Source organism: Chrysochloris asiatica, unplaced genomic scaffold (genome assembly GCF_000296735.1).
Source record: "Chrysochloris asiatica unplaced genomic scaffold, ChrAsi1.0 scaffold00174, whole genome shotgun sequence".
NCBI lineage: Eukaryota > Metazoa > Chordata > Mammalia > Afrosoricida > Chrysochloridae > Chrysochloris > Chrysochloris asiatica.
The window spans coordinates 1,821,301-1,836,786 of record NW_006408692.1 but is presented as its reverse complement, the minus strand read 5'-3'; the positions used below and the strand labels follow the sequence as shown (position 1 = coordinate 1,836,786).

General features: G+C 43.0%; 1 protein-coding gene across 1 annotated transcript in view; it reads right to left on the bottom strand.

Annotated features, from left to right (window-relative positions):
* The window catches only part of PLXNC1 (plexin C1), a 239,895-nt gene that overhangs the window by 85,035 nt on the left and 139,374 nt on the right, over window positions 1-15,486 (bottom strand). The window contains exons 11-15 of the mRNA XM_006871793.1: window positions 14,697-14,876; window positions 10,550-10,637; window positions 5,339-5,542; window positions 5,045-5,230; window positions 931-1,033 (exon numbers count right to left, since the gene is read on the bottom strand). Of these exons, the coding sequence (XP_006871855.1) occupies window positions 931-1,033; window positions 5,045-5,230; window positions 5,339-5,542; window positions 10,550-10,637; window positions 14,697-14,876 (761 nt within the window). The remainder of the gene's footprint in view (window positions 1-930; window positions 1,034-5,044; window positions 5,231-5,338; window positions 5,543-10,549; window positions 10,638-14,696; window positions 14,877-15,486) is intronic.

Below are 15,486 nucleotides of genomic sequence, written 5' to 3'. Positions count from 1 at the left end.
GGGAGGAAGTAACTGTTGGAAAGAGACATTAGCAGCTGTCTTGGTTAGCCTGTAATGCAGAAAGGCAGTGCCTGTGTACACCAGGGAATAAAACACGCATATTACTTGGTGGGAAGGAGTTTCCTTTGTTCTAAGAACAATGAGAGAAAGTAGACTTAAAACCAAAAAGAGCTCAGGAATCACAGACAAGATGAGATGGCTCCAGGACTAGGTATACAGATGAGTTAAGTGGCCCAGTGGAGTGGTGGAGACTTGGGGAAAACCCAGTGAGCACATGAGTAATCTCAAAGCGGTGGCTATTGATCAGCTCAGCAAACTGAGCTAGGGGAAAACTGGGATTCAACGCTGCCAGATCTTTGCAGTTTTCAAGAGATTTTTTAAATGTGACATCACCCAATTTTTAAATGGTATCAACTACTTAAATGATTTTTGTTTAAAAAATAAAATAATGCTGTGTGGGCCAAACAAAACAGACCAGTGGGACCGCTGTGTTGTAGCTGGCATAGGTCATAGTTGTAAAGGGTCTTTCTGCCAGGAGAAGCAGGGTTGGGATGGGGTCCTGGCAGGGTGAGGACACAGGATGAGATAACCAAGTTCTGTGAGTTCATAGTCCCAGAGGTATCCTGGGAGAACAGTGTTAACTGGATATTTATCATCTCAACTCAAAGGAAATCAAAAGAAAAATGGTTTCTATTTCTCAAACACCAAGACACCATCTTTCTCACCCAGGCTTTTGTTAATGAAGCATCCACAAAACATGTTTAGAAAGCCCCCAACATAGACCCTTTATTTCGTTCCCAAAGTTTTGATCTGGGTTTTCATGCATTAATACTTAATTGAAGTAAACAGCTCCCGAAAGTGGAACGTGGGCCTGCCTGCCGAGGAGCCCCAGGGAATAATTTCTCTGACAAAATTAAACAGGGCACTTACCAAAAATGACAATCGCTAGCAAAACGGGAAGCACAATCAGAAAATACCAAGTGGAAGGAACTGATTCTTGCTCAACGAAGAGTTCCAAATTTCCCAATTTGACCTAATGGGACAGAGAGTGACATCAGACCCAATCAAATTGAATACCATATCTACATACATGATTATTATTTTTTCTACAAATGGTTTCCCCTAAGATGCAAAAAGCAGTTGTGAGTTGGATAGTTCAAGTTCTAACCTTGAGGCAGATTAGGTGTGAACGAAGGGCAAATCAAGAATACTCAGGGCTCCTCAGTTTCCTGTTGTGTAAACTGAGGTGGGCTGGCCTTGACCTGCTGTTGTTAAGTTCAAACCAATTTTGGTTCAGTGTGTATCCTCACCAGGACTCCAGACTCGACCGATACAGCTTGAATTGAAGAAATGGGAACAAGAAAGAGGTGGTCCTGGTGTGGCACTGTAGGATAAGCACGCGACTGCAAGGTCGGTCTGAATTGCAAGGTTGGTGGTTTAAACTCATCAGCCACTTCCTGGTAACTCTATATGGGGCCAAGATGAGTCAGAACCCACTGGACGACACTTAACAACAACCTGCTGGTGTGCAAATTCTCAGCTGCCAACCAAAAGGCTGTTAATTGGAGGCATCTTGGAAGAAAAGCCTGGTGAGCTATTTCGGGAAAAAAGGTTAGTCAGTGCAAACTCCATGGAGCAGTGTCTACTCTTACACACATGGCGTCATAATGAGTTGGCAGCACCTGGTTAATCTATGGCAGCAACTCCACTTTTACTCTTTCTATACCTCAGACTTCCTTGGAAAATCTATTTTAAAATAAAGCATTCTGGGGATGATCACTATGGGCCTTTTCTTGTTTTAGCATTTTTGGTTATAAAAATTTCCTAAAACTTGCAAAACAAACCCTCTATTAAGCCTTATTTTGCACTGAAGTCCACACAAGTTTAAGATGCTCATCCATCCTTGCAGCCGTGGCTGTCCCTGAGGAGATATGTGAGCAAAGTGCCTGGAAGACAGATTGGGGCCCAGACAGCCCAGGGTCACACTCCCAGCTTTGTTGTGTGTTTTCCTTAGCAGCGCAGGATCGGAGTCAATGACTCACCCCTCAGCTCTGAAATGGGACCCTGATGGTGCCTGCTTCATAGAGCAGCTGTGAAGATGAAATGCAGTCTTTCACTTAACTAAGTCAGCTCATTAGGAGCGCTAGTGGAGCCGCAGTGAAACACTTAGCTGCTAACTCAAAGGTTGAGGGTTCAAACTCACCCTGTAGAAAAATGAAACAGGATCCATGCTTCATACCATACAAAAAACAAGATCAAAATAGATTTAGAAAAAAAAAAAAAAATAGATTTAGGACCCAAATGTGAAAAGAAAAACATAAAATGCTTAGAAGAATTTCTAAGGGGCATGACTGTCCCTTAGATGTGGAGATCTGCTGCAATCCAAATTCCCACTTCCACAAAATGCCCAAACTCTCTGCTGACAAGTTGATTCTGACTCATAATGCCTTCACAGGACAGAGTTGAACATAGGATTTCTAAGGTTGTAATCTTTACAGAAGCAGATTGCCACATATTGGTGGGTGGGTTCAAACCAAAGACTATTTGGTGAGAAGCCAAGTATTTTAACCACTGCACCACTAGGGTGCTCTATCTGTAAAGATTACAACTCTATCGGGCAGTTCTACTCTGTCACATAGGTATCTATGACTCAAAATCCGTGGGATGGCACCTAACAAAAACAGTAACAGCCAGCTCATGGCAACCCTCTCCTGAAAGCCTCCAATGGCTCCCAGCTCACTCAGGAGAGTCAAGCCCTTGCTGTGGTCCTCAGGTGGCAAGGATCTGTTTTTCCCTTTGGCCCATTCTTAACTCTCTAACCTCGGAATACTCTCCCCTTGTCCACTTGTTTGTTCTTCAAACCCACTAGGGGTGTTGCTGATTCCGAAACTTTGAAGCCTTTGACTCTACCCCAGATATCTTCCCTGAGGTCTTTACTCAAATGTCACCTTCACGAGAAAGCTTTTTTTGCCTACCACTATAAATCCTGCAACAGCGCCTCAGTGCTCCTATATTCCCCACCCACTCCCCTACAATCTCCCCCTCCATAACAATTATCACCAACTAACTTATCTTTTCCTATCACCCAACCATCAGTTTGTCATACTGAGGTGGTTTGCATGTTGCTATGGTACCGGAAGCTATGCCATCAGTATTTCAAATATCAGCAAAGTCACCCATGAGGGACATGTTTCAGCAGAGCTTGGAGACAACGACAGTCTAGAAAGACTTGGCAATCCACTTCTGAACACTGACCAACGAGAATCCTCTGGATCACCACCGACTACTGTCTGATTCTGTGCTGAACAAGACACTCCAAATACAGAGTGGCTACGACAGTGGACTCCGATGTGGCAAACCAATGATAGTGAGGATGGTGTGGACCAGGCAACGTTCTGTTCTGTTATACGTGGGATGTACACCAATCAAAGCAGACTACGGCATTCTTAACTCTCTAACCTCAGAATATTCTCCCCTTGCTCACTGGTTACTACAGCATCTTTATCTGTCATTTATGCCTCTTGATGTCACCTTCGGAGAGGCAGACATTTTTGTCAGTTTTCTTGCTGTTTTGTTAACATCACAGTGTTAAGTGCTCAGTAACTATCCTATGAGTGATGAAGAAGGCTCTTCTTAAGTAATTTAAAAAGGGGTAGTATTTGGTAGTTTAATGATTGCTGTTAGTTTTATTTATTTGCATTCGACACATCTGCTGCATAAGACCTCTTTGAAAGGTTCAAGAGCAAACATATCAGTTTGAGGACTAAGTTGCGCCTGACCCAAGCCATGGTATTTTCAATAACCTCATATGGATGCGAAAGCTGGACAATGAATAAGACAGACCATAGAAGAATGGATGCATTTGAGTTATGGTGTTGGAGGAGAGTATTGAAAATTCCATAGACTGATAGAAGAATATATAAATTTGTGCCAGCAGAAGTATAGTCAGATGCTCTTTAGAGACCAGGATGGTGATACTTCATCAATCATACTTCCAACATGTTATCAGAAGGGAACAGTCTCTGGAAAAGGACATCATGCATGGTAAAGTGGAGGGTCACCAGAAAAAGAGGAAGACCCCAATGAGGTGGACTGGCACGGTGCCAGCAGCAATGGGCTTAAGAAAAATAATTGTGAGGATGGCACAAGACCAGGCAGTGTTTTGTTCTATTGTGCATACAGTTGCTACGAGTTGGAACTGACTCGCTGGCACTCAACAGTAACAACAATTGATTTTATAATTATTATTACTCCTTTTATCATACAATAGGGGAAGGGAGACTTGGCAAGAACAAATGACTTATCTAAGGCCACACAGCTATTAACCGGTGCAGCCGGACCATGAACACACCTGTTTCTTTTTTCTTGCCCTGTATCCAATTATTTATGATTGCAGATCATAAAGCATTTTTCAGTATAGACTCTGCGGAGCCTCAGATGGCATGAACTCCATACATAGTGACTTCTAATAAGTTTCCTGTCCCTATGGTCTCACATCTTTATTGTAGGACATAAATATAACTGTGATGGGTCCCTCAAACATGTCGGGGAAAAGATGAATTGTAGTGAGTCTTAGTATGACTTCATGGGGAAGGAAGCAGCCCAAGACCCATAGTTCATTTGGTCTTCATCGGCATCTAATGCTACTGTGAGTGTGCCAAACAGGCCCCGATCTTGGGACTCTGCTAAGAAGTGTCACCTTTGCATTTGAGAAAAGAATGACAGCTTATTCTTCAATGGGTACAGAGATTCTGCTTGCAGATGCTACAGCCTCAATGTAAGGGTGGAACAAAAGCTATCAAGACTCATTAGTATTATAGACAATGGTGTGTTCAATGCTTTGACATTCTAACAGGCACATGGATGGATTCTGCTAGCAATTTTGAAGGCATTATGCTTGGGCTTGCAAACCAGTTTTGTTTATCTTCTTATTTAAAAGGAAAATCTTAAAGGTTCATGAAAGATTCTGTTCTGCCTTCTTGTTTAGTGACAGAATTACAGACAACCTGGTAAAAATAGCAGGTGGGACTAAGGGGTGACTTACACGGACTTTCTTGGAAGAGATGGCAATGCTGTTTGCAGCAGTAATGCCTTTAATTTTGCAAAGGATGGTGGTGAGATCTTGATTTCTAGTAATATTTTCAAAGCTGCAATTTAGTTGCTCATTTTCCCCATGGAAGAGAGTGATTTCAATGTCTCTTTTGGAAATGTTGAAGTTATCATTTTCTTTCTGTGAAGAACAGAAGGAAGACGAAGAAATCAGGGCACACGTGGAAACTCACAAGCATACCACACCTTTTCCGTTGAGGCACATCCCACCTGAGAAAAGGAAACGTACTAGAATTTTGACTTCCAGTTCTGTGTCCACCTCAGACTCTACCCGATACCCAGTAAACCTGGGGTCTTCAAAATACTGCAAGGTCCCACAGTCCAGATAGGTATCCTGTACTCTTAACTTCACAGTGAAATTTGTAGGCACTTTTGGGCTCTTTAAGCCAGGAGCTAAAAACCTGCAGTGAGTCACCATACAATATTCAGACACCTAGGGAGGAAGAGAGAGAGGGCATTTTATTAACTTCATGAAAGAACCCCAGCTCTGGTGTTAAAAAATTGAATCCAACTTCCTGTTTTCTACATTGGGTTTTCTCATCTATAAAATGAGAATATTAATATGCCCTACCTCACAGGGTCCTGAGGGTTAAATTAAACGAGATTACACACACAACAGTGACTGCTTAGATACTAGTGTCTGGCAACAAGAAATACTCAAAAAGCTAGTTAACATTATTATGTTATTAATATTAGTAGCATCAATGTGATTAGTGATCATCGAAGTAGTCAGAAGATTGTGCAACGGGAAAACAGGCAATTCAGGAAGGAGGAGAGAGAAAGGGGAAGGCTTGAGGCAAAAGGGCCTATGTGTCCTTCAAGCTACCAAGCTGAATCCAAGGAAACTAGTAGAAGGGAGGAGATGCTGCTCAGCAAAGGGCACCTCCTGACCTGCCTGCTGCTGGTTAAATCTCTCTGCAGAGGAAGCTCCTGGTGAGTTTTAGCAGAAGTCACTAACCACAAGGAGGAAAAGGCATTTCAGGGGCAACAGAGACTAGGAGAAAACAAAAGAAAAAGACAGCATGGCCCCCATGGCTGAAGTGCAAAGAATAAAAACTGGAAACGATGCAGTGTGGCCTGCTTTGAAGGGTTCTTTAAACACACACACACCAAACAACATACACATTGCCACCTGTGGTTGGACAGAGAGCTGGTGGGGAGGGGAGACTGACAAATACTTTAAAGGAGAAGTACAGTAACAATGAAAACTGGTGAAAAGCAATTGGTCCAGTTGGGAGAACTTTTCCTCTTTTTTTCTCCTCAATATTGGGTGGAGCTCTGGTAGCGTTGTTATGTGCCATGGAGTCGGTTCCGACTCATAGCAACCCTGTACAGGGTTTCCGAGGCTGTAACTCATTACGGGAGCATAAAACCTCATCTTTCTCCTGTGGAACAGCTGGTAGTTTCGAACTGCTGACCTTAAGGTTCGCAGCCCGATTCGTAACCACTGGTAGCATAGTGGTTACAAATTGGGCTGCGAACCTCAAGGTCAGCAGTTTGTAACTACCAGCTGTTCCACAGGAGAAAGATGAGGCTTTCTGCTCCTGTAAAGATCCGTTGTTGTTGTCAGGTGCCATTGAGTCGGAACCGACTCATAGCGACCCCATGCACAGCAGAACGAAACAATGTCCGATCCTGGGCCAACCCCACCACCGCTGCCACACTTGAGTCCATCAATGCTGCCACCTGGCCAATCCATCTCGTTGGAGGTCTTCCTCTTTTTCTCTGACCCTCCATCTTAACCAGCATGACATCCTTCTCCAGCGACTGTTTCCTCCGGACAATATGTCCAAAGTATGAGAGACGAAGCTTAGCCATCGTGACCTCCAAGGAGCACTCTGGCTGCGCTTCTTCCAAAACAGATCTATTGGTTCTTTTGGCAGTCCATGGCACTTTCAGTATTCTCCTCCAACACCACAACTCAAAGGCATCAATTCTTCTATGATCTTCCTTATTCACTGTCCAGCTTTTGCATCCATATGAGGTTATTGAAAATACCATGGCTTGAGTCAGGCACACCTTTGTCCTCAAGCTGACATCTCTGCTCTTCAATACTTTAAAAAGTTCCTGTGCAGCAGATTTGTCCAATGCAATACGTCGTTTGATCTCTTGACTGCTGCTTCTATGAGTGTTGATAATTGATCCAAAAAGAATGAAGTCCTTGACAACTTCAATCTTTTCTCCATTGATAAGAATGTTGTTTATTGGTCCAGTGGTGAGGATTTTCGTTTTCTTGACATTGAGATACAATCCATACCGAAGGCTGTGTTCTTTGATCTTCATCAGTAAATGTTTCAAGTCCTCTTCACTTTCAGCAAGCAAGGTTGTATCATCGGCATATCGCAGGTTTTTAACAGCCTCGGAAATCCTGTACAGGGTCTCTATGAGTCGGAATGGACTCCATGGCACATAACTACCACATTGGGTGGGGGTGGGGAGGTGGGGGAATGGTAGGAAAATGGAATAGGTGGAAATTCAGTGTAAGGACTAAGGCTGGGACAAGCAAAACCTGGCCGCCAGCAGTTGCTATTGAGTTGACCTAATATCATAGCAAGCCCCTGTGTGTCAGTATAGAGGTGAACTCCATAGGATTTTCTGTTAATGGTTGATTTTTCAGAAGTAATTAGATCATCAGGCCTTCCTCTTGAGGCCCCTCTGGGTGGACTGGAACCTGCACCCTTTGGTTTAACAGTGGAGCGCACTTACTGCGTGCACTACCCAGGGGCTCCCTGAATCTCTAGCTTACATTTCTGTCAAGGTGATGAAAACTACTATTCCTACTGCCTCCACCTTCTCAGCAGCCTCTCGTTCCTCAGACTCTGACAGGCTGACTTATTACTAAAACTGCTTTCTACTAGAGGAGTCTTGGTAGGATAGTCGGTTACGTGTTGGGTTGCTAACCACAAGGTCAGCAGTTCAAGTCCACGAGCTGCTTCCATGGGGAAAAAATGAGGCTCTCTGCTCCCGAAAAGATTTACAGCCTTCGAAACCTTATCCAGGATCACTATGTGTGGGAATTGACTCAACAGGACACACAGTAGCAGCCTGCTAGTAAAATTACCAGCAACAGGATCACCCCAACCTCATTATCTTCATATTCACAAATTTTCACATTAGTGACCAACTTCTACCATCTAAAATGATCTTTTTCTCTCGTTTCCAAGCAACTGCTCAGCTACTTTCACTGGTCATCCTATTTTCTTTCAACTCTAAAGAAATCAGTTCTGTAAGATTCCATCCTCTTTTCTTCTTCCTTTGTGCTCTGTCTCTCACGATGCGGTCCCCACTCTCCCTTCAGTAATGACACCTAAAAGATAACCAATCACCTCTAGCCTCACCAGCTCCTTAATCCTCAACCTCAACCAACCACCGCCTGGTGAACAGCCCAGCTGACGCCCTGCTGGCATCTGAAACACATCTGGACATCTGTACTAGCACCCCAATGAATCTCCCAGCATTTGGTTATGACTGCCTTTCCAAACAATCCTATACACTACTGCCAGAACCATGCTCATAAAGTACACCTAAACTCATGTTGTCTCTGCTCAAAGGTCTTCAGTGGCTCCCCACCGCCTACAGACCATCAGTTTGATGTTCTCTTACAAGGTCCTAATGCAGATGTCCAGCTATCCTTCTTGTTCATTCCTGATCCATTTTCCAAGTTCCAGGTGAATGAAACTGACAATGTTCCCATCAGTGCCTGTGGGTATCCTGTCCTTTGTACCTGAAAATGTCTCTCTGCTTCCACCTGTCTCAATCCTTTTCATCTTGCGCCACCTCTGCAGTTATTGTTGTTGTTAAGTGGCATCAAATCAGTTCCAACTCAGCAACCTTATAAGGGTTTTCTAAGGAGTGGCTAGCGGGTTTCACCTTGCAATTAGCAGTCCAGTGCTTATCCTACTGCACCACACCAGGACTCCTTCTGTTATTGTTAAATGCCACCAAATTGGCCCCCAACTCATGACAATCTCATGCACAATGGAACCAGACTGTTCTGAGCTGTAGGGTTTTCATTGGCTAATTTTGGAAGACCACCAGGCCTTTTTTCCTGGTCTTAGTCTGGAAGTTCTGTTGAAACTTGTTGAGCATCACAGCAACACACAAACCTCCAGTGACAGACTGGTGGTGGCTGTATATGGGCTACATTGGCTAGGAATCCAACTTGGTCTCCTGCAAAGGAGGAGAAAATTCTGCTGCTGAACCACTTCTGTTTACTTTAAAGTTCTTTCCATATGGGGACCGTTAGTGCTGTCTTGGACTCATGGGGTTTCTGAGCTGGAAGAGAAACGAGTTCCTGAACATGACAATACCCCGATGATGAAGGAATAGTGGGCCTTCAATTAGCACCCTCAGCGCAGATTTCCACCCCCCCCCCAAGAAGACAGTGAGTTTCTTACTGATTTTTTGTGTCAGCACCCAGAAAAATGTTTTGCTCATAGTAGATGATCAGTAAATACTACCCAATGGAATTGATTTAGGAACAGTACTTCAGAGGGAGAACAAATCCACCAACAAACTCATTACCACCTCTGGTCAGAGTCAAGCTGTACGGATCATTTAACTGGATGCAATCATGTCGTGCAGACCTGGCTGTGGTCAGACCCTGAAGTTGTCAGTACACAGATATGTGGGGGGCAGGCTGTAAGGATGGCGTGCTGTGAGGCCTGGGTTCTAGACCTTGGATCCAGATTGGTCTCAAGCAGGATTCTGCTCTCCAGCCTGTCAGACTTGGTGGGAAGTGGTCAGAGCCCAGAAAGGCTGCCCTCGGATCTCTCATCAGGAAGCGGGAGAAAGTGGGAGATGGATAATGAGCATTTAGGAAGAGATTAGAAGCATGTGTGGGAGCCCAACCTGCACCTGAAATCCCTCATCTCCCCCTGAGCTCCTGGCACAGCAGCCCCAAGCTAGAGGTTCCAAAGAGAAAGACTTGGTGAGCCGTGGGGACCAGCCCCGTCTCCTGATTTCCACTTAGGGGAGAGCTGAAAGGACAGAGGCATGCGATCAGAAGGGATCAAATAGGGCTAATGGGACAATGGTAAGAAATATAGGAAGTAATTTCTGGGGCTTAAAGTCACCTCTCTGAACATCAGCTCTCTCTCTGTGAAATGGGGACATCTTTACCTCTCTCCATCAGCAATCACAAAGCAGCTTCACGAAACATATTGTTAAATATTGTCTCATTAAAATGACTTAACACACATCATACAAGGAGGAAATAGCTGGCATTTTCCTACCAAGTTCATTACTCTTCCGTCTAAGCCACCACTTTCAGTTCTCAACTACAAGTAGAAGGTCTACTGGTTTCCATCATAGTACACAACAGGTAAAACTTTACATCAAAGGTGTATAAATAAATGACATCCCCGCCCTATATTTTAGTGTGATAAAACCAAACTCATCCTTGAGAATAACTATTATAATAAAGTAGCTGAAAACTTACATTGCTGTTTCCTTTTAACTCGTGTGAAATGATTAAATTGTCAATGACATCAAAGTTTCGGCCCATTATGGTTATATTTTGACCACCGCTGCAAGGAAAAAGGCAACAGTAAAGAGTTTCATAGTAAACCCATAAGCATTTTGCATATATGAACAAAGCTATCAATTTATTCATATTTGATGTTAGACTCAGTTATATCTGAGAAGCAAAATAAGTAATTTTAATTTCAAATGTAGGATAATTTTAGAAGTCTTTTAAAGATATTGGCTACAAATTCCGTGGCTTTCAAGAAACATACATATAAATTCAAGTCAGATCCTATTTTAATTCTAGGAAAATGCCCAAATTCTTTTATAGAAATTGAATTTTGTTGTGTCATATTGCCACATATAATCAGATCATCAGCTGTACCTTGAAAAGGTTGCACTAAACAGAATTTTGTTTGATTGCTGTTTAATCTATATGAAGAGTCTTCAATCTAACAATTTTCAAAATCAAACTTCCAACCTACCAATTATATTTTATTTATGGAGAGAGGGAATACTTTGGACAAGGTAAAATTGTAAATGACATTCAAAGTATAAATTCCTATTTGGTGAACCACACAAATAACAGCTATGTGCCGTCTCCACAAAACCAAGTCAAACGATTTCACGTATCCTTGGGGCACGATCACGTGTAAACAAAGCAAGCATTAGATTTGAAACGAACTGCTGTCCACAGCTCTGACTGCCCTCACGCCCCCGTTCACGTAGATCACCAGACACTCATCCCAGAAGACAGGAACCTGAGGATGTCAGCTCTGTCAGCTGGCCGAGCCCTTGATGACAAGATCAGGAGGTGGCTGTGAGCAGGCCCATTTGTGTAGGGCAGAGGGAAGACCCAGAGTCCTGAAGCCTGGCAAACATGTACCTCCAGTCACAGGGGAAAGGACTGGGATGGCCCCGTGCCAAGCTATCTGCAGTACTGGATGGCCAAGCCAAGCCAGCTATGCTGATGGTCAGGCTGCAGACATGCATTCATGTTCACAGTAAGCTGACCCGAGAATACAGGGGACACAGGTCTGAATGTCACAGTAGCAGGCCAATGGTTTATGGAGAAGCAGACACTGTGATGGCCAAAAGCATCAACTTCGAGTCAGACTGCATGGATGCCTCAGGCAAGCTTTTCCACTGCTCCCAGCCTCAGCCCCTTTGTCTGTAAAAGGAGCTAATGACATCTGTACAAGGGGTTTGCTGAAGACTGACCAAGTTAACTTACGTAAAGGTAAATGCTATGTCAAGGTCTGCTTTTATCTATGCTTTTGTTGCTGTGAAGTGCTGTTGAGTCGGTTCTGACCCATAGCGACCCTGTTTAGGGTTTCCAAGGAGCCGCTGGCCAATTTGAACCTCCGACCTGTGGCTCAAACCAACCTTGCGGTCCAGTGCTTTTTATCTATAGTAAGGAATTTATTTGCAGGAAGGAATGAGGTGAAATAGGAAGAATGTGCCATACTAGAGCCTTGGTTTTAAAATTTAAATTTCCTTATTCCATGTCTCCCTTAAACTTTTCTTTTCACTCCATTCTCTCCTCCCAATAGCCCCTGGTAACCATGAATAAACTTTGGTCTTTATTCATTTGTCCATTCTAGAGATTTCATATAAGTGGAATCAGACAATACGTGTGTTTTTATATGTGACTTATTTCACTCAGCAAATGTTTTTAAGATATTCCTCTGTGGTGGTGGTGGTGGTTGGCAGTCTGTATCAAAACTCCATTTCACTTTATGGTTGAATAATATTCCATTGTATGTATATACCACATTCTGCTAATCCATTCATCTGTTACAGAGCACTGGGACGTTTCCACCTTTTTGTTGACTGTGACTAATGCTGCTATGAACACTGTTTGAGTCCCTGCTTTCAATTCTTTTGGGTGTATACCTAGGAGGGGAATTGCTGGGTCACTGTTTAATATATTGATGAACTGCCAAACGGTTTTCTACATTGGCTGAGCCATATTTTACATTCCCATCAGCAATGCCGAAAGTTCCAGTTTCTGCATATCCTCCTTCACACAGTTGTTTTCCATTCATTCATTCATTACTATTATTTTGTTGTTGCATGCTGTCGAACCAGTTCCGACTCATAGAGACCCTGTATAGGGTCTCAGAGGCTGTAAATCTCTAAGGGAGCAGAAAGTCTCATCCTTCTCCTGTGAGCACCTGGTGGATTTGAATCACCGACCCTGAGATTAACAGCCCAACTTGTCACCCAGCTCTATTGTTATTTGAATAACCATCTAATCATGGGGATACTGTATGTGTGAATTGTGGTATTCAGAGGGTGGTATCTCATTATGGTTTTGATTTGCATTTCCCTAATGGCTAAGCAACAGTCAAGAAATCAAACAAACTATTGCATTAGGCAAATCTGCTGCACAAGACCTTTTTAAAGTGTTGAAGAGCAAAGATGTCATCTTGAGGACTAAGGTGCGCCTGACCCCAAACCATGGTATTTTCAATAACCTCATATGCATGTAAAAGCTGAACAGTGAATAAGGAAGACCGTAGAAGAATTGATGCTTTTGATTTATGGTGTTGGAGGAGAATACTGAAAATGCCATGGGCTGCCAAAAGAACCAATAGATCCATTTTGGAAGAAGTGCAGCCAGAGTGCTTCTTGGAGGCCAGGATGGCCAAATGTCATCTCTCATACTTTGGACATATTGTCAGGAGGGACCAGTCGCTGGAGAAGGATATCATGTTTGATAAGGTGGAGGGTCAGAGAAAAAGAGGAAGACCCCCAGTGAGATGGCTTGCCAAAGTGGCAGCATCAATGGGCCCAATAGTGAAGTTGGCCTAGGATCAGGCAGTGTTTCATTCTGTTGTGCATATAAGATCACTATGAGTCGGTACTGACTCGATGGTACCTAACAACAACAACAAATGACTAATCCCTTCATCTCATAAAAATATTAGAAGTGAGTTTTTGAAATAAAGCTTTTTCTGTAATTTCATCCAGAGAGTACTTTGAAATTGAGTTTCATGGTCTGTTAGGTGAAGAAAATAGCTTTAGGGTTCTATTCCAAAATCTGAATGCAGATTTAAATTCAACTAAGGAGAGATTTTTTTCCCCCTGATATACTGAATTCATTTGAAAGAGTTTATTTTGGAATTTCCATCTTTCACCGAGGAAGCATCCTTTAAATGTAGATACTGCTTTTCATTTAGGAAGAAGGTTGTATGCTTGTACCAGAAACCTAGGCTAAGAATAGTTACTGCAATTGAACAAACATTTTAGCTCTGAGTTTCCTGGTAGCCATGGCAAGAGAAAAACAGGATGTACTCATAGTGCTCACTGTGATAACGTGAAACAACCCACTTGGTTGGTTGGTATGGACTTTTCTAGAGATAAATCCCAAGAGGAACTTTATGAGAATTTACTTATGGCTACGATTTCCATAAAGAGCTCTGGTAGCGTAGTGGTTATGAATCGGGCTGTGAACCTCAAGTTCAGCAGTTTGAAACTACCAGCTGTTTCACGAGAAAAAGATGAGGCTTTCTGCTCCCGTCAAGATTTACAGCTGTACAGGGTTGCTATGAGTCAGAACTGACTCCATAGCACATAACCAACCATCAACCAACTACTTCCATGATAACCCTACGTGTGTCAAAGTAGAACTGTGCTCTGTAGGGTTTTCAATGATTGATTTTTTTGGAAGTAGATCACCAGGCCTTTCTTCTGAGGGGCTTCTGGGTGGACTTGAACCTCCAACCTTGTGGTTGGTTAGCAACTGAGAGTGTTAACTGTTTGCATTACCCAGAAACTTGTCACAAGTCAGAAATGACTCGCTGGCAACTGGAACTGGTACTATTTATACTTTTGTTAAGTGTCGTTGAAGGGTTTCCAAGGAGTGGCTGGTGAGTTTGAACTGCAGACCTTGTAGTTCAAACCGACCTTTTAGTCCAGTGTTTATCCTACAGCGCCACATCAGGCCTCCAAAAATTCATGGAAAAAATAAAATTAAAAGATAACGGAATTTTTTCGTGACTATTTTGAAGTCTCCTCAAATATATTTCTATACAGATTTGAGTAAAATTCATGATCCTTATGCACAGGATCCTTTTAACTACATTGAGAGAAACAATTAGGAATCCAGAGAGTACCTGGTCCAGGTGGCAGAAGGAAGTATCAGGGAACAGTGAGGCAGAGCAATGTAAGATAACGGCCCTACAGAAGAACAGTTACCACCATCAAACTGAATACACACATCCTTCATCTCTTTTCGACTTGATGGAAGAGAGAATTTCATATGGGTGTCATTTAGCACATGGCTAACCGGGATCCTAGAAAGGGAGCGAAAGAGAAGTCAGACATAGTACTGACACTTCCCCCAGTTGATTACCCAAGGTGACAGCATCTGAATTTCACTTGAATCATAACAGTTTATGAACCATCATAGAAACAGCAGCAGGTAACTGCTGATTAATCAGGATCTGCTTATTTCATGTGGGCATTATCCAGGGCTGGATGCCTCTTCCTTATTTGCATTTTATCTTGTTATTTGCATTCCCTTTAGAAAGAGGAAAGGAAGAGGCCACAACAACTGCCTTTAAGAAGCCCTAGTAGAAAGTAGAAACGGGGCACTGGGTATTGAGTGAGATGGAGTTCCTGTTGATTCTAAGTGTTATAAAGGCATCATGCTTATCTGTTAGAGATATACACCAAAGCATTCTGGGTGAAAGAATGTGATATTGAGGATATGCTTTTTAAAAATCACAGGCCTCGTGACCACGGAGGACTCTAAGAGGAGAGTGGAGCTACTGGCTGACGGGAAGAGAGGACATGTGCACAGGAGCACCCACACCTGCAGATGATACCCACGTGACCTGGACCGGATGACTGGATGATTGGAGCTCAACAAGGAGAGGAAAGAAGAGGGGAAAAAGAAAGAAA